Source organism: Pagrus major, chromosome 23 (genome assembly GCF_040436345.1).
Source record: "Pagrus major chromosome 23, Pma_NU_1.0".
In the NCBI taxonomy this organism is placed as follows: domain Eukaryota; kingdom Metazoa; phylum Chordata; class Actinopteri; order Spariformes; family Sparidae; genus Pagrus; species Pagrus major.
The window spans coordinates 12301558-12321665 of NC_133237.1; the positions used below are offsets into that span (position 1 = coordinate 12301558).

Here is a 20108-nt window from a genome sequence, read left to right on the forward strand (position 1 = left end):
TGTGAAGTGTGAACAGTTGACACAGCCAGCCTCTGTGACTGTGCAGCCAGGTCAACGTCTGACCATCACTGTCAGGTCTCTTATTCTGTTAGCAGTCATCACACACACTGGATCAGACAGCCTGCAGGGAAAGGACTGGAGTGGATTGCGCGCGCACGTGTTGGGTACAGCACATACATCAAGGATTCACTAAAGAACAAGTTCAGTATCGACTTAGACTCTTCCAGTAAAACAGTTACTCTAAATGGACAGAATGTGCAGCCTGAAGACACTGCTGTGTATTACTGTGCCAGAGAGACACAATAACACAAACCATCAGTAGACCTGAACAAAACCCTCAGTGCCTGAACACTTGTAACATGAAGCCACCAGAGGAGGAGCCCTCAGACCACTAATGATTTCAACACCTGCTCACTGATAAGAGGGAAAAAGACACATTTAGCAATGACAAAAGTAAAAGGAATATAACATGGTTCATTACAATTTTCAGTTACAATAACATTAAATATATAGGGCTGACAAGTGTGTTTCAAAAGTAATCTAAATGAAACATAATTGGAAAAATTATAGTCTAAATTAGGTTTTCTTTCCCCTAATGTTTTAGAAAGGTAGGCCTCATGAACAGTTCAAAAGAAGTGTCTGAAAATCAACATAACAACACAAGGAACAACATTTGTTGTCATTTTTTGTTTCCCCCTCTAAAAATTATATTAAAAATATTCACTTTAGTGGCACTGTGCAAATGATCAAATGTTGTGAAAATCTTCATTTGATGCACACTGTGCTTCATAATGAAGGTCAACCAATTTTAATCACGTGCGTGTTAACCTGTTGGACAAATTGTACTGAAACATGAAAAGGGTCTCTTGGAGGAATGCCTCATGTTCAATAAACGTTCAGTTCTTCAGTTTCACCAAACACTAACTGAGATCCAAGTCAAATTCAGTTCTACAATGTGAGGAGGAGTCAATGCAAAACTCAGATGTCTTCCTCCTCTACTTATCTGACTGCAGAGAGGTTAACTGTCTGCTGGACAGGTGAACATTTTGTCTGAAAATAGTGTTTAATTTTATGTGTTTTTTTAAGTTATAAATGTGTTGTTTACGATTTGATTTTATTTCTTTGCTGTCTTGTCATGTGTTGATGGTCAGACTCTGACAGAATCTGAACCAGTGGTTAAAAGGCCTGGAGAATCTCACAGATTGACCACTAATGATTTCAACACTAGTGCACTGTTACAGTAAAGAAAGGAACAGACACATTTAGCATTGAAGCATTAACAGAAACATGAGCTGGTTTATGAAAATATTCAATAATGACAATATTGAATGGACACATGTTCCAAAGGGTGTCTTTTTTGTCTGACTCACAATATGTAAGTGAAATAATGACAAAATGATTTCAGCTCACAACTGCATTTCAAAAAGCTCTTCATCTAAACAAAAAATGAAACATAAATCAGGATTTTCGTTCCTACTGCAGTTTAATTTCCCCTGATGTCCTTTAAAAGGTTTGCCTCATGAACACTTCATCAGAAAGTCAACATTACAACACAAGGGACAACATTTGTCGTCATTTCTTGTTGTTCCGCCTAAAATATAACTTAAAATACTCATTTTTGTGATATTGTGAAATTGATCAGGCTCTCAAATTCTTGATGCACAGTGCTTTATAATGAGGGGCAACGACCTTAAATTATGAGTTTGTCAAATAGTTGCACAAAAACTATTTAATATGTGCAAGTTTCTCTTGAAGGAATGAATCATGTGCAGTAAATATTAATTCTCCAGTTTCACCAAACAGTAACTGAGATCCAAGTCAAATCCAGTTCAACACTGTGAGGAGGAGTCAATGCAAAACTCAGATGTCTTCCACCTCTACTTATCTGACTGCAGAGAGGATGACAGAGAACAGTGGACACACAGTTTAACATGATGGACTATAGGACAGGACTGTTGCTTTTAGCTATCTGCTGGGCAGGTGAACATCTGCACTGATCAAGTTACCTTAAAAAACGGTTCCAGCTTCATGCAATTGATTACTGTATATTCATTTTTGTCTCAACAGGTGTTGATGGTCAGACTCTGACAGAATCTGAACCAGTGGTTAAAATGCCTGGAGAATCTCATAGATTGACTTGTACAGCCTCTGGATTCACATTCAGCAGCTACGGGATGAACTGGATCAGACAGGCTCCTGGAAAAGGACTGGAGTGGATCGCTTATGTCTATATCAGCAGTGGTGGCAGTAGCAGCATCTACTACTCTGAGTCAGTCAAAAGCCGGTTTTCCATCTCCAGAGACAACAGCAGACAGCAGGTGTATCTGCAGATGAACAGTCTGAAGACTGAAGATTCTGCTGTTTATTATTGTGCTCGACAGCCACAGTGACTGGAGTTGGTTGAGCAGCTGTTCAAAAACCTGCAGTGCTCATCTTTACTGTCCTGGAAGAGCCCAAGCATTAAGTATTTTATATCATACATAATTATATTATATTTTTAAATCTGTTCCTGAGAAATATTGATGGTAAACATTAAATGAAACAAAACACAATAAAGGTCACTTGTTGATAAAAGGCCCAAAGACAACACAACAATTTGGTCACTGGAATAAAACTACTACAAAATTAAACATTTCATGTCACTTTGCTGCAAATACAGGAAGTACATTTAGTGATCAAATGCTGCAACTACAACAATGTTCTTACATTTGAAGTTAATCTTAAATGTGATGTAGAAGGTGCTGACAGAAAATAAATTATCTCAGTAAAACAGCTCACATCATATTTAAAGTGTTTCAATAATTTGAAAACATGCTGAACACACTGTAAACATGTCTTATAGAAAGCAACATTTTTGGTGGTTTCTCCTTTTGTTTCCATGACACATCATCATTAATATTGTAATGCTGATTTTAAAGAATATGTTTTCCATTATCTATGGTTCATGTAATATTCACAGTAAGAATAGTTGTGATAATCATTTACAGGAGTTTCATTTCTGTAAGTTGAGTGTGTAATGAAATGAAAATATCATATGTAAAGCAGAGGTGATTTCCAGGCATGTTTTCACTCTGCAGATATAATAACAGTCAACAGACTCTTCTATTGGCTCCAGTCAGACCAACATTGATGCTTCATATGTTTGATTCTATGCAAACTCAGTGAGCTTCCTTGTTACTCAGCTATAAAAACTTGACATCAGGCTGTCAGTGGAGTTCACAGCACGTCAGTTTCAACATCAACCATGTTTTCTGTAGCTCTGCTGCTGCTGTTGGCAGCTGGATGTGAGTCTCTCTGGATTTGTCAAAGTCAACAGTTCTTCTTTTGGAGTTTAACTTGATCATTTGTTACAAAACATTTTCTTTTTTTAACAGGTGTGAAGTGTGAACAGTTGACACAGCCAGCCTCTGTGACTGTGCAGCCAGGTCAGCGTCTGACCATCACCTGTCAGGTCTCTTATTCTGTTAGTGGCTACTACACAGCTTGGATCAGACAGCCTGCAGGGAAACGACTGGAGTGGATCAGTGATGACACAGACGTCAAAGATTCACTGAAGAACAAGTTCAGTATCGATTTAGACTCTTCCAGCAACACAGTGACTCTAAATGGACAGAATGTGCAGCCTGAAGACACTGCTGTGTATTACTGTGCCAGAAGAGACACAGTGAGAGACAATAACAGACGAGTCATACAAAAACTACTTCCTCTATTTACCACCACTGGAAACATTCACGTGTCTCAGTTTAACTGATTATAACTGTCAGTCTTGTGACTGAAAAATAAACGTTTACTTTATCTCATTTGACTGAATGTTAACTACAGAAATTAATATGTTTTCATCTCTTTTCGGTAAATGTATATATTTTTGTGTATTCTGCCTGGGAAACAACAGATGATGTAGAATATTTCCTGTTTTATAAAATGATTCTGATCAACTTCACTGTTTCAGTGTTTAATTTAAATTTCAGTAGAAATAAAAGATAGATGGATGAATGTAATCATAGCTTACAAGTTACAAGAATTTATTACGCTGTGCCAGAAGTTACAGAAAATTACAACGTGCAGTTAAAGCTATGGTCTACGATTTGAAAGATTGATCATTATTATTAACATTATTTAGATGGTGGTTATGGCCCAATAGTACGACCTACACAGTGTGAAGAGTAAAAGGAACCAAATAAATCCATTCTCTCCTGCTCACGTCTGGTCCCAACCCACTTCCGCATTTGAAACTACAAGCGGACAAGAGGTTTGTTTTGCCCTTAGCAGTTCAGCGGCCTCTGCTTGCCCCACTGACAAAAAGTCAAAGAAAGAAAGTCTGTCACTGAAAAGACACAAAGCGGAGATGTGAAATAAAGAGGGCTCAAACCCAAGTAAACATCGGGTCATCGTTTGAACGGTGACAATTTCTGTCTCTGCAGTATTGTCAACAGTTGTTTATTTGTTCGACGGAGACGGCAGCCTCTATGTTAGCACTGTAAGCTAACAACAAGCTAACATTGCTATCATGTTTACACCAAATCAGCCTATTTATTTGCTCGTGGCAGCTAAATGAAGCAGCAAGTAATGCAAGTAAGATGAATGAATGGATGAATGAAACCCTTCGCTTCGCATTGGGGTTTCATTCATCCTGTCTGGATTTATTTCTCCATTAAAAACCTCTTGCCCGGTCACTACTCAGCTGTTCTGCTAACCCTCCTCCCGGTCTTGTCCATTTGTTTTCAACAAAGCCTTTGCTAAATCAATATTATTCTGTCCTGGCTGACAGATAGCGAACAAAGTAAATGAAGAGACCCAGTAGATGTGCTTTACTGTTGCTTTACTGAATCTTCTCATTTAACAGGTTTTTGTAAAACTGCAACACAGATAAAGAATACACATGTTACATGAAATATGTAGTTACATTCCAGTAAACACACATAAATGCAGCGACAAAGATGCAACTCACAACACAAATGAATCTCAACAACGAACCAAACCAGCCCTAGCAGCTCAACTAGCCTCTTGCTAACGATTAGCATTAGCATATTAGCACGGTTTTTATAACTTAAAATAAACGCTTCAAACATCACCTTAAAATTACAGTGCTATGAAACAACTAAGATAAACCAAATGCACAAGTACTCACAGTTGGTTCCACTCCAAGGCTCAGACAACCAACTCTCTGTTGTGGAGCACTTGTAGCCTGAGCATAAACATTGGAAGGGCCTGGTACTTAAAGCTGCAGTACCTCAAAAACACCACCAGGGGGAAACTTATCTTATTTACTGACAGGAGTCAGAACAAATATGATGGATTATCATATACCTTACGATGTGTGTATTTGTGTGTCTTATCTGTCATAAACAAGAGATTACGGTTTACGGGCACGTTTGTGTCGAGGTCGTGGTGCTACTCAGACAACAGCTGGGACACAGCTGGTCCAGGCTCATGTAGGTTTAGTTTTCAGCCACAATGTGGAAGCGATCGTTATGATAAAAGCTGACGGCAGCATCTGTTAGTCTCTTGGCCCTCAATAACTTTTAGAAGTGGCTAACTTAGCTGTTGATAAATAGTAACTTATTACCTACCTGTAACGTAACGTAGCTGTAACATGCTAATGACGTTACGCTAGCTTGGCTGTGGAGTTTAGCTGTGGACATTGTAATGGCTTACAAGATTTACGTTAGTGTCAACGTGCATTGTAATAACTTTACCTGTGAATCCGACATCGTTACTCCGCATTCAAAGCTGGCGCCGTATTTGGTTTCTGCCGGCGAGCTTGTTGCTCTTGTTGCGGGAGGGGGTGTGTCGCGGGAGCCTCCGAGGGGAGAGCGATACGAGCTCGGAGGGGAGGGGTGTGTGTGGGGGGGGATGCTTTTTTCAAATCTTTCTCAGATCGTAGACCATAGCTTTAACAGGTCCGTTAAGACCGATGCAGCCTCCCAGTCCACTGATGTCCATAATGTGATAACTCTATGATGAGTTTAACAGTTTGGTGACAACCAGCAGGACTGGCTGTCGACAGATAAAGATAACAAAACATTATTCTACACAGAAAAAGTCAAAAAACAAATAGCAAAGTGCTCTGTACACGAGTGACTCCTATAGAGTGAACATTCATTCTTTAGTTTCAGCAAACATCAGGGATTAAATCCCTCAATCTATGTGGTGAAGCACATTTGAAATAGTAAAAGCTTCTACATTTTATATTTAGGAAGGAAGAGAGGGTCTTTGTTGATGTTTGAGAGACAGTAAATCATTGTCATTTACATGAAGTCTGTTTCATGTGGATTTATTCATGGCCTTGCCAGATCATACTAAATGAAGTTAAAACAGACCAACAAATAGGACCATGTATAGTAAAATGTGACTGAACAACACTAAGGAAAAGTTCCTGCCTGTCCACTGAAAAAAACACACACACTGCCACAGGAGGAGTCAATGCAAAACTCAGATGTCTTCCTCCTCTACTTATCTGACTGCAGAGAGGATGACAGAGAACAGTGGACACACAGTTTAACATGATGGACTATAGGACTGGACTGCTGCTTTTAACTGTCTGCTGGGCAGGTGAACATCTACACTGATCTAGATTTTTCTTAAAAGAGCAAAAAACTTATAGTAAATTATTGTTTTGTGTCTTGACAGGTGTTGATGGTCAGACTCTGACAGAATCTGAACCAGTGGTTAAAAGGCTTGGAGAATCTCACAGATTGACCTGTACAGCCTCTGGATTTTCAATTAGTGGCTACTTGATGAGTTGGATCAGACAGGCTCCTGGAAAAGGACTGGAATGGGTTGCCACTATTGATGTTACTAGCATTTACTACTCTCAATCAGTCAAAAGCCGGTTTACCATCTCCAGAGACAACAGGTGTATCTGCAGATGAACAGTCTGAAGACTGAAGATTCTGCTGTTTATTATTGTGCTCGACAGCCACAGTGACTGGAGTTGGTTGAGCAGCTGTACAAAAACCTACAGAACTCATCTTTACTGGCCTGATATATCCTAAGAGAGAATTATTAATTATTATTATATTATTGTTTTTAATGACATCATCTAAATTGCAATCTTTAAGCACAAATGAATGAATGAATGAATGGATGAATAAACAAATAAATAAACTTAATGTAATGATCACCTCCTCACAAAACAACCAATGACAGCAAAACAATCTACTGAAATCATTGTCCATTTTTGAGCCGCATTATGGCCTCTAAAGTAGGTCATTAATAAGTGATTCTGCAGTGAAAAAAACCTTCATTTTCTGGGCTCTTGGAGGAAAAAAATGTCTTCTCTCCAAAACTGATCACTGTATGAGAAGCACTGAAGCATGTGCAATTGAATGAAGGCCAATAAACAATAACACGCATTTCATCAATGAAAATATATTTGTCAGTGTGTCTGGACAGTTTTTCACGACTCACAGCAACATCTGTAACCTTTCTGTAATCACACATTGATTCAACTACTGTGAACGCAGTGAAAGCTAAAAGCTCTGTATCATACAATATTCTGTTTTTCTACATTAACCTACATGACCTTGAGTTTTAATACATGATTTTTTGTTTTGTTTTTTACAGTAATGAAATTATAACAGTACAAGAAGTTTGCTAAATTAAGAAAGAAAAAAAATACTGTTAGTCCACATGAGCTCTTTTATCAAAATATGTTCCTATAATAAAACATTTTCTCTACCTAGTCTGGTCACTAAAGATGAAAAACTGTTGACATCTCATTTAAAATATATTCAAATTAATGTTAATTAAAAGTTTGTGTCAGTGGAGGACAGAAGAGCTCACAGTTCAGCTTCAACATCAACCATGTTCTCTGTAGCTCTGCTGCTGCTGCTGGCTGCTGGATCCTGTGAGGAGCTTTCAGTGGATTCACACTAATAAACACATTAGAAACACTGAATAGTCAGATACATGATGGAGATAATGTTGATTTGTTTTCCACAGGTGTGAAAAGTATTGATCTCATCTAGCCAGACTCAATGGTTGTGCAGCCTGGACAGTCTTTGACCATCACCTGTCAGGTCTCTGGTTATTCTTTGACTGATAGCAGCTATGCAACAGGTTGGATCAGACAGTGTGAAGGAAAACCAATGGACTGGACAATGAGTCGGTGGGGTGGAGGAGACTTTGATCAAAATAATGCTCTGAAAAACAAGTTCCTTTACCACACACACACCAGCTCAGTGACATTAAAGGACATAATATGCAGCCTGAGGACACAGCTGTTTATTACTGTGTCAAAGACACACACTGGTTAAAAGAAGCATAGAGGCTTTACTAAAAACTCCACAGAACATTTGTTTACGAAGACCTACAGGTGGCAGCAGAACATATGAAGTCAGATGACACTTAACTGAGGAGAGTACGACAATGCCTCTAAACACATGCATGCATAAAATGAAAATAACAGTTGATGTTGTGTTTTGTAACTTGTTGTTTCTCAATGTTATATTTAATCTGTGTTTTTCTACAACAACGATTGTTAATAATGTTTCCATTATTGGTTTTTAACTGCAGGTGTTGAGAATATATTTGAACATGTACATGGATGCATGGATCGATTTATATGGATGGACCAATGAATAACTGCTTCTTTTTTGGGTATAAATCAACATCACTGTTGAATAACTTGAGACACATCTTTGTTATTAAAAAACATCACAATTAAAATCATGAACTAAAATGATGATGTCATTCTCGTTTTGTCCAGAGGTGTGTGAGATGTGGTGTGTTTCTCTGTGAGGAGGAGGAGTCGATGCAAAACTCTGATCTCTTCATCGCTACATATGTGTTGCAGAGTGAAGGACAGAGACTGAATCACTGACATACACACTGTAGACTGGACAGAGACAACTGGCTTTTACAATGATCAGTCCTGATTATCTGGTTGTTTTTCTCATCCTGTCTATTAACTGGGCAGGTAAGAACAATGATTGTTTTTCTGACAAGCCTCCTGCTACAAAAACAACATGGCTGCATTACAGTAACTAATGAGCTGTTTAACTGTCTGTAGGTACTGAGGGTCAAACACTGACTGAGTCTGAACCTGCAGTTAAAAGGCCTGGAGGATCCCACAGACTGACCTGCACATATTCAGGGTTCAGTAGCCATTATGATAATGCTTGGATCAGACAGGCTGCTGGAAAAGGACTGGAATGGATCGCTTACATCAGCAGTGGCAGTAGCAGCATCTACTACTCTCAATCAGTCAAAGGCCGGTTTACCATCTCCAGAGACAACAGCAGACAGCAGGTGTATCTGCAGATGAACAGTCTGAAGACTGAAGATTCTGCTGTTTATTATTGTGCTCGAGAGCCACAGTGATACAGGAAGCAGCAACGCTGTACAAAAACTCAACATGTCAAAATAAGTTGAAACTTTACTTTCTGCGGTTTATATCAACAGAAATTAATTGCAGTTTAAGAAAATCAACACAATCAGAGAAACATCATCTCAATAAAACTTGATTCAGAAAAAGGTTTTCGTAATTCTGGTGTTCTCTATGGAGTTATATATCTACTTTTTATGTGAGTGTGTTTTCATCTGAAGTCCTGAAAACTGTTGCTGATGAATGTTAAAATTATCATTATAACTGGTTAAAAAAAGAAAAGAACAACACACAATACAGATCACTTATTGATAAAGAATCAAAGAAATCAAGAGCCAAAATATGAAGGTGAAAAATGAGGTTACAGTCTATTCTCTAAAATCACAGGAGGGCAGTCAGTGTGATGTTACTGTCTCCTCTGAAAGGACACTCTGAGATGTTCTCATTGATCTTAACTGACTGACACTCAACATCTAGTTATAGTTTGTTTTGCTTGTTTTTTTGTTTTATTTTGGGGTTTTTTGTCACAAGTTTCAGTTCCTGAGAAGCTGTTTTCCTCTCGAGTCTCCAAATTTCTCTGTATGTCTTCAAGAATCTACAAACACTGAAACCATTAACAGTCTCTTATGCAAACCAGCATCAGACATAAGTTTTCATATTTACACGATCATGGCTGCTGTCATTGTTTTTCTGATTACAGTATGAAGTGTATGGGCTGTCGTCCTCAAAAGGTGTCGGCGTGTAGTATGTTGATAAAAAATTCTGCGGAGGCAAGGCTGGGTGGATATGATAGAGCAATCTTTATTGAAACAGATCTCAAGCCAGCGTCCGAACTAGAGTGTGCACTCCCTGGTATTCTCAAATCTCGGCAAAGTTATGCCCAAAATGCTTTGCCCTCTGCTCTATCAGAACTCCTCTCAGACTCTCAGTCTTAGGAGATCAACCAAAATTCACCCCCGTTCTCTGGTGTGCGGGTCCTTTTTAGAGTTCATTTGCTCATGCCCGCCTGTTTCCTCTAATTGTTTACTTTTGGGGCACTGAGAGCCCCTCTATCCTGTGGGAAAAGAATAGGTCTGCATAACACCTCTAGAGAATATCTCTCAAGGGAATATGTGTACGTGAATGTGTGTGTGTGACTATATTGATGTTATCTAAAGTTGACCTGCTAGTCTCTCTATACTTAGATGAAAATGTATACATTGAATCAATCCTGAACCTCTGAACTGGTCAGTCCTCAGGGTGGGCCTCTTCCTTTAACTATTCTCTGACGCACACTACAGGACTAATATGTTGTTCTCCTGGACATGAGACCTCTACGTTGTCCCCTTCCCACGTATACTTAAAGGCAAGCATCTGGTCCTGTCCCATCCTGTCCTGTCACTCAGAGCTCAGGAGGTATAAGAAACACTCAGACACTACACGTAAATACAGTGAGTAAGTACTGTAAGTGAGCAAATAACTGCATGTAAAAAATAATGAAATTTAAATAAAGCTGTGGTCATATGGTTGAAGTTAATCATGAATGCGATGTAGGAGGTGCTGACAATAAATACATTCTCTCAGTGAAAAAGCTCACATCATATTTAAAGTGTGTTTTAATGATTTGAAAACATGCTAAACACACTGTAAACATGGATTATAGAAAGTAACATTCTTGGTGTTTTCTCCTTTTATTTCCATGACACATCATCATTGATATTGTCATGCTGATTATGTAGTGGGTCTGAAATAGCCACATATAGTTTATTATGTTAACAGACACCCCCTCTTTTTCATTTTAATATTTGAACCTTTATAAACAGTTTGCAGAAAGCATTGCCACTTTGCACCAGTAGAGGGTGCTCTAACACCAGTGGGTCCAAGCAAACAGTCTATGCTCTGCTTTGCTCTGCGCATGTGCAGAGAATAAAACACGCTGCGCAGCAGTAGCATGAGCTAACAACTCTCGTGTCGTGTGTTTGGCTCCACAGGTATGTAAAATGTACTATTTGTACAGTTCTTTTCAGTTAAACTATGTAACAACATATAAGCGAAGCCATGAAGGGAAGCTAAGCACTGTAAGATGTTGAAATATGTACTTTATCGTCGTGGTTTGTTATCGGGCATTCCCGTCAGCAAAAGGTTGGTTAAACAAGAGTGAGTGTATATGTGTGTGTGTGCGTAGTTCCGACCATAAAAGTTACTGGCTACTAGTTATTGTTTGTTAATACTATTCTGAGAGTAATTGGTATGGTACTTGCAATGTTGTGTATATGAATGTGAACATTCAAGCGCATGTGCAGAGAATAAAACACGCTGCGCAGCAGTAGCGTGAGCTAACAACTCTCTTGTCGTGTGTTTGGATCCACAGGTAGTTATACCATAGCTTAGCCGCTCAGCGCCCGCCGCCTGAGTGGCTCATGCTGCCGGACCAGAGACCCCTAGCTCTGGCGCCGGTAACAATTACAATTAAAATATTTTCCATTATCCATGATTCATGTTAATATTCATTAAAAACACTAATAATGATCCTTGTTGTTGGTTACAACTATACTAGAATATATATAATGTTAAAAAACAGTAAAAAAAAAAGTTGTTACATTTCTGTTAATACAGGGACATTTTCAAAATGTTACAGTTGAGTGTGTAATGAAATGAAAATATCATATGATATATCATGATTTCCAGGCATGTTTTCACTCTGCAGATATAATAACAGTCAACAGACTCTTCTATTGGCTCCAGTCAGACCAACATTGATGCTTCATATGTTTGATTCTATGCAAACTCAGTGAGCTTCCTTGTTACTCAACTATAAAAACTTCACATCAGGCTGTCAGTGGAGTTCACAGCACGTCAGTTTCAACATCAACCATGTTTTCTGTAGCTCTGCTGCTGCTGTTGGCAGCTGGATGTGAGTCTCTCTGGATTTGTCAAAGTCAACAGTTCTTCTTTTGCAGTTTAACTTGATCATTTGTTACAAAACATTTTCTTTTTTTAACAGGTGTGAAGTGTGAACAGTTGACACAGCCAGCCTCTGTGACTGTGCAGCCAGGTCAACGTCTGACCATCACCTGTCAGGTCTCTTATTCTGTTATTTCCTGCAGGGAAAGGACTGGAGTGGATTGCGAGTGCACGTGTTGGATACAGCACATACATCAAGGATTCACTAAAGAACAAGTTCATTATCAACTTAGACTCTTCCAGCAACACAGTGACTCTAAATGGACAGAATGTGCAGCCTGAAGACACTGCTGTGTATTACTGTGCCAGAGAGACACAATAACACAAACCATCAGTAGACCTGAACAAAAACCCCTCAGTGCCTGAACACTTGTAACATGAAGCCACCAGAGGAGGAGCCCTCAGACCACGAATGATTTCAACACCAGTGCAATGTTACAGTAAAGAGAGGAACAGACACATGTATCAGTGATAAAGTAAAGTGAATATAACATGGTTCATTAAAATACATTAACAATAGTAGTGACATTTTTCATGAAGTGTCTCCTCTGTCTGACTCACAGTATTCATGTGAATTAATAAAAGAAATATTTAAGGTCATGTGTTTTACAAAGCTTTTCATCCCATTTTCATTCCTACAGGGATTTTCTTTCCTCTGATGTCCTGAAAATGACATGACTTCTCAACACTTTGTCCAAAAATCAACAGAATTATATAGTGAACATATTTAGAAATAGTCACTTTAATGGCATTTTAAAACGTATGAACATTTCACATGACGCAGACTGCGTAATAATGAAACACAATCACCTTAAATAATGTGTTTTTCAGTCTGTTGCACAAATGCAAGAGTATTTTCAAGACAACATGCAAGAGTGCATCTTGGACTTATTATTCACGTATTACAGTAAATATTCATTCTCCAGTTTCACCAAACAGTAACTGAGACGTAAGTGGATTACAGTTCCTCCCTGTCAGGAGGAGTCAATGCAAAACTCAGATGTCTTCCACCTCTACTTATCTGACTGCAGAGAGGATGATAGAGAACAGTGGACACACAGTTTAACATGATGGACTATAGGACAGGACTGCTGCTTTTAACTATCTGCTGGGCAGGTGAAGATCTACAGAGGTCTTGATGTAAATCTATCTTCAAAAAATTGCCAACTTACAGCAAGTGACTATTTTCTTCTTTGTCTCAACAGGTGTTGATGGTCAGACTCTGACAGAATCTGAACCAGTGGTTAAAAGGCCTGGAGAATCCCACAGATTGACCTGTACAGCCTCTGGATTCACATTCAGCAGCTACTATATGGCCTGGGTCAGACAGGCTCCTGGAAAAGGACTGGAGTGGATCGCCTATATAGGCACACTTGGTTACCCTATCTATTACTCCCAGTCAGTCCAGAGTAGATTCACCATCTCCAGAGATGACTCCAGCAGTAAACTCTACCTACAGATGAACAGTCTGAAGACGGAGGACACAGCAGTGTATTACTGTGCCAGAGAGACACAGTGAGAGACAATAACAGGAGAGTCATACAAAAACTACTTCCTCTTCCATACAAGCTGCACATAGTCACAGATAATAAGAATAGAGACCTTTTAAATAACAAAAAGTCTGTTTTGTGTGTTTTTCCTTGGAAGTAATGTTTAAAGGAGATGTAAAAAGTCCATTGGATAAACTTCTGATGATAAAAGAATGTTTTTGTTATGGCTAGTCACGGAAGTCAGGACCCAGTTGCAGAGTTCAACAAGAAGAGTTTATTTAACAAAAAGGTGGGAGAACAGTTCCTCAGGAAAATACTCAAAACAAAGTAACAACGCAAAGCTCTCTAGGGAAAAGTAGCAACTAAAAAGGGCAACTAAAAATCTCCATAGAAATGGGAAAAAGGCTCAAGAACAAAAGTACAACTGAAAATGGTGTCGAGGCACAAAAACTCACGGATACAAAAAGGACACTGGAGGGATAACACGAGGCGAGGCGATCAGCTGGAGTCACACGATGCACAGACTTGACGCTGCAAAGCAAATGAATCATCCGGCACAGGAGACAAAGGGAGGGTGGCTTAAGAAGCCAGCCAATTAGGGCAGAACGAGCTGCAGGTGTGCCAGGTGCTCTGTGCTCCAGGAGATCGCCCTGCCCCTCGGTGCACACTCTGTATGACAGAGAGAGATGTTAAACAAACCAAAACATAACACCAAAAATCAAGACATAACAGTTTTTATACTCATACAGTATAAGCAGACCCTGGGTGTCTGGAGGTTCAGACACTCAAAGATGAGCCTTGGAGAATCTGGACTCTCTTAATAATAATAATGAGTTAAGAGACGACACTGACCAAGTGTTACACACACATTTTCTGGTGCCTTCCTGTCAGGTGACAATCTGTCTGATGTATGGCATACTGTATAAGGCTGATGTGTTGACATATCTGTGTTTGGAGTACAGGTTTTTAATCCATTTGGCGGCAAGATTCCAATAAAGACGGACACTATCTGAGTCAAGAAAAATAATTGTTGTCTTTCCTTTATCATACCCTGTGTGCCTCTTGACAGAATCAGTAAGAAACTGAGCTAAAATGACAAAGCATGTGAATTAATTAAACTGTTGAGTTTGTTGTTTTTGACACCTATTTTGTGGAGCTCTGAGAGATAACGTCTCCTGCTCAGTACAGTAGTACAGATACAGGTGTGAACACTCCCATGACGCATTGACGACACATTAGAGGTCTGATCACTCACCATTTGGAGGAGGTCTTAGATAGATGTTACCACATTCTTTGAGCAGTGTGTTGGCACATGTGCACTGGGCCACATTAAAGAAACACCTAGTCAACAAAGCTCTAAAGTTTTACATCTTCAGTTAAAGATTGTCATTTAGAAAAAAAGTTTAATTTTTTCATGACATCACCAGTCCAGTAATGAGTTGCCAAGACTTTTTCCTACAGTGTCTGCTGTTACTCTACTTATGAAAATGTGTCCGTGTCACATGTTCCCTCTTTAAACCTGTAGAGGGAGGTCTATGCAAACTCTTCTCTTATAAACACACCATCAGTAACTTGTGACAGAAACCTGTGACAGCTTGAGATATATTTGAAACACTGAGATCAGAGAGCTCTGAACTACAGTGTTTATCACAGAATGGAAAATACAATCATCTGGAGTTTATTATTTGTAGTTAGTATTCATGGTGAGAAAATTCATTCTGCTTTACTTCTTTTATAAATGTCAAACCTGTGATTTACAAGTTTGTTGGATAATGATCACATTTTCTTTACTTACAGGAGTTTGGAGTGAGATCAAACTGGACCAGTTTCCCTCTGAGGTGAAAAGACCTGGAGACACAGTGAAGATGTCATGTATCATATCTGGGTTTGACATGACAGACTACTATATTCACTGGATACGACAGAAGCCAGGGAAAGCTCTGGAGTGGATTGGGAGGATGGATACTGGGAAAAATTCTGCTATCTATGCCAGCTCCTTTCAAAGTCGTTCCCTCATGACTGAAGACGTGTCCAGCAGCACTCAGTACCTCGAGGTCAAGAGCCTGACAGCAGAAGATTCTGCTGTTTACTTCTGTGCTCGAGAGACACAGTGACTGAAGACAGTGGGGCAGCTGCACAAACACCTCCACAGACAACAAACATGTGATCTTCATGACATTCTCACTATGATCTTATCTAAAAAGTCCCTTGATTTAATACACTTTACAGATATCATATGGTGTCATTTTTATTATCTTTGATGATGTTACATTAGCCAACACAATAGGAAATTGTCAAAAGTCATTTGCAATGACTTGGTATTCAATATTTAAATGGAAATTTCACATTCACAAGTAGAAAGTTCATCACCAAAGAAATTTTCCAATTTCTTTTAATTAGAAATAAAGACGATAGTCCAAATGAAAAAGTCATTTCTTTGGCTCTGACTTTCAGGATGGCATCTTGCATTCGCATCTGCAGTAAATGTAATTTATTGATTATAATCTTACTGTCACTGGCTTCAACACTGCATCATATATATGAGGGGGACTGTCAGTATTGACCAACTGACAAAACACAGACTAGAAATGCACCATTTTTAACGAGAGGCTTGCTGCAGTGCAGTACCCTGTACAGGTGCAGTGGAGTACCTGCATAGGGAACAACTGCTGCACCTCAACTGAAGCAAAATGTGCTATTAAACAACCTCATGGATCTATAAGATATCATCTAGGCAGAGTATAATGTTTTCATAACACTGAATTTCTTCAAGTCTGCATAAACTGAAACACAGCCTGGTAAAACGTTCAGTTCATGTCAGTCTTTGACCAACTGGCTAATATGTAGCTGGAGGTATCTGATCCTTCACTGTGCTCTGTGGCCTTATGTGTTTACAGTTTGTGATTCATTATTCAACATCAACATGTGAACATGTATGGACAGGATTTCTAAAACTTGTGTGTAGTTTGCTGTTGAAAGAAGTATAGAAACATTTCAAGGCCACATGTTTGTAATTAAATCTATTAAATCTATCTTATTTAATAAACTGGAATTTAATCAAATTCAGTTCTCTCAATGCAAAACTCAGATGTCTTCCTCCTCTACTTATCTGACTGCAGAGAGGATGACAGAACAGTGGACACACAGTTCAACATGATGGACTATAGGACAGGACTGCTGCTTTTAACTGTCTGCTGGGCAGGTGAAGAGCTTGTCTGAAAATAGTGTTTAATTTTATGTGTTAAGTTGTAAATGTGTTGTTTATGATTTGATTTGATTTAACTATGCAATGAATGTAATAAATTATGTAATTTAAATAAAGCTGTGATCATATGTTTGAAGTTAATCCTGAATGTGATGTAGGAGGTGCTGACAGTAAATACATTTTCTCAGGAAAACAGCTCACATTATATTTAAAGTGTGTTTTAATGATTTGACAACATGCTGAACACACTGTAAACATGGCTTATAGAAAGCAACATTCTTGGTGGTTTCTCCTTTTGTTTCCATGACGCATCATGATTGATATTGTAATGCTGATTTTAAAGAATATGTTTTCCATTATCTATGGTTCATGTAATATTCACAGTGAGAATAGTTGTGATAATCATTTACAATTGTTTCATTTCTGTAAATACAGGGACATTTTCAAAATGTTACAGTTGAGTGTGTAATGAAATGAAAATATCATATGTAAAGCAGAGGTGATTTCCAGGCATGTTTTCACTCTGCAGATATAATAACAGTCAACAGACTCTTCTATTGGCTCCAGTCAGACCAACATTGATGCTTCATGTGTTTTATTCTATGCAAACTCAGTGAGCTTCCTTGTTACTCAGCTATAAAAACTTCACATCAGGCTGTCAGTGGAGTTCACAGCACGTCAGTTTCAACATCAACCATGTTTTCTGTAGCTCTGCTGCTGCTGTTGGCAGCTGGATGTGAGTCTCTCTGGATTTGTCAAAGTCACCAGTTCTTCTTTTGGAGTTTAACTTGATCATTTGTTACAAAACATTTTCTTTTTTTAACAGGTGTGAAGTGTGAACAGTTGACACAGCCAGCCTCTGTGACTGTGCAGCCAGGTCAACGTCTGACCATCGCCTGTCAAGTCTCTTATTCTTTGGGCAGCTATCGCACAGCTTGGATCAGACAGCCTGCAGGGAAAGGACTGGAGTGGATTGGGATGAGATATACTGGAGATTCATTCTACAAAGATTCACTAAAGAACAAGTTCAGTATCGACTTAGACTCTTCCAGTAAAACAGTGACTCTAAATGGACAGAATGTGCAGCCTGAAGACACTGCTGTGTATTACTGTGCCAGAGAGACACAGTGAGAGACAATAACAGGAAAGTCATACAAAAACTACTTCCTCTATTAACCAACACTGGAAACACTTAATGTCTCAGTTGAACTGATTTTAACTGGCAGTCATGTGACTGAAAAATAAACTTCTATCTCATTTGACTGAATATTAACTACAGTTTCAACCTACAGGGTTAGAATTCAAATATATTTTCATCTTTTTTTTGGTAAATGTATATCTTTTTGTGTGTTCTGCCTTGGAAACAACAGATGATGTAGATTATTTCCTGTTTTATAAAATGATTCTGATCAACTTCACTGTTTCAGTGTTTAATTTACATTTCAGTAGAAATAAAAGATAGATGGATGAATGTAATCACAGCTTACAAGTTACAAGAATTTATTGCACTGTGCCAGAAGTTACAGAAAATTACAATGTGCAGTTAACAGGTCCGTTAAGACCGATGCAGCCTCCCAGTCCACTGATGTCCATAATGTGATAACTCTATGATTAGTTCAACAGTTTGATGACAACCAGCAGGACTGACCTCCTGAAGCAGATTTTCATGGAACTGGAACATTTGATCTTTCACTGTGCTTTTATCTGCTGTTGCTTACAGGAATTAAAAATCATAGTCTTGATATCAGTTAAACTAATACTTCACGGGCTCGAACAAGATTAAGAGTTCAACAATCTATATAAGAAAAAGAGTTCTTTAGTTCATTTTCCTTTTGTCACATCAGAAATTCATTATGTTTTTCTGGCTATCGACAGATAAAGATAACAAAACATTATTCTACACAGAGAAAGTCAAAAAACAAATAGCAAAGTAGTCTGTACAGGAGTGACTCCTGTAGAGTGAACATTCATTCTGTAGTTTTAGCAAACACCAGGAATTAAATCCCTCAATCTATGTGGTGAAGCACATTTGAAATAGTAAAAGCTTCTGCATTTTATATTTAGAAAGGAAGAGAGGGTCTTTGTTGATGTTGAGAGACAGTAAATCATTGTCATTTACATGAAGTCTGTTTCATGTGGATTTATTCATGGCCTTGCCAGATCATACTAAATGAAGTTAAAACAGACTAACAGATAGGACCATGTATAGTAAAATATGACTGAACAACACTAAGGAAAAGTTCCTGCCTGTCCACTGAAAAAATACACACACTGCCACAGGAGGAGTCAATGCAAAACTTAGATGTCTTCCTCGTCTACTTATCTGACTGCAGAGAGGATGACAGAGAACAGTGGACACACAGTTTAACATGATGGACTATAGGACAGGACTGCTGCTTTTAACTGTCTGCTGGGCAGGTGAACATCGACACTGATCTTGAATTAAAGTTGCCTTCAAAAAGCTTCCACCTTCAAGCAACTAACTACGGCATATCCCTTTTTCTCCTGACAGGTGTTGATGGTCAGACTCTGACAGAATCTGAACCAGTGGTTAAAAGGCCTGGAGAATCTCACAGATTGACCTGTACAGCCTCTGGATTCACATTCAGTGACTATGGCATGAACTGGGTCAGACAGGCTCCTGGAAAAGGACTGGAGTGGATCGCTTATGTCTATATCAGCAGTGGTGGCAGTAGCAGCATCTACTACTCTGAGTCAGTCAAAGGCCGGTTTACCATCTCCAGAGACAACAGCAGACAGCAGGTGTATCTGCAGATGAACAGTCTGAAGACTGAAGATTCTGCTGTTTATTATTGTGCTCGAGAGCCACAGTGACTGGAGTTGGTTGAGCAGCTGTACAAAAACCTACAGTGCTCATCTTTACTGGACTGATAGACCCTTAAAAAAGAATTACATTTGTATTTACATCTTTTTAATTTTTAAGAGAATCATCTAAACTGACCTGATGAAGATCACCATTAACCAATAACAAAAACTATTCAATACATAAATAATTAAAAAAGTCTAACTGTAAACATGACAATCATCTTACATCATTACTGTCCTCACTTCAATCAGTCAAAGAAAATTATATATATTACAAGTACATAATACATATATATAATACATGCAGCTAAATTGA

At 38.6% G+C, this 20108-nt stretch overlaps 1 gene segment (V, D, J or C); it reads left to right on the forward strand.

The window, feature by feature from the left end:
• The window catches only part of LOC141018962 (immunoglobulin mu heavy chain-like), an 80920-nt gene that overhangs the window by 148 nt on the left and 60664 nt on the right, over window positions 1–20108 (forward strand). The window contains 1 exon segment of the C gene segment in view: window positions 17793–18093. Within this exon segment, the coding sequence occupies window positions 17793–18093 (301 nt within the window).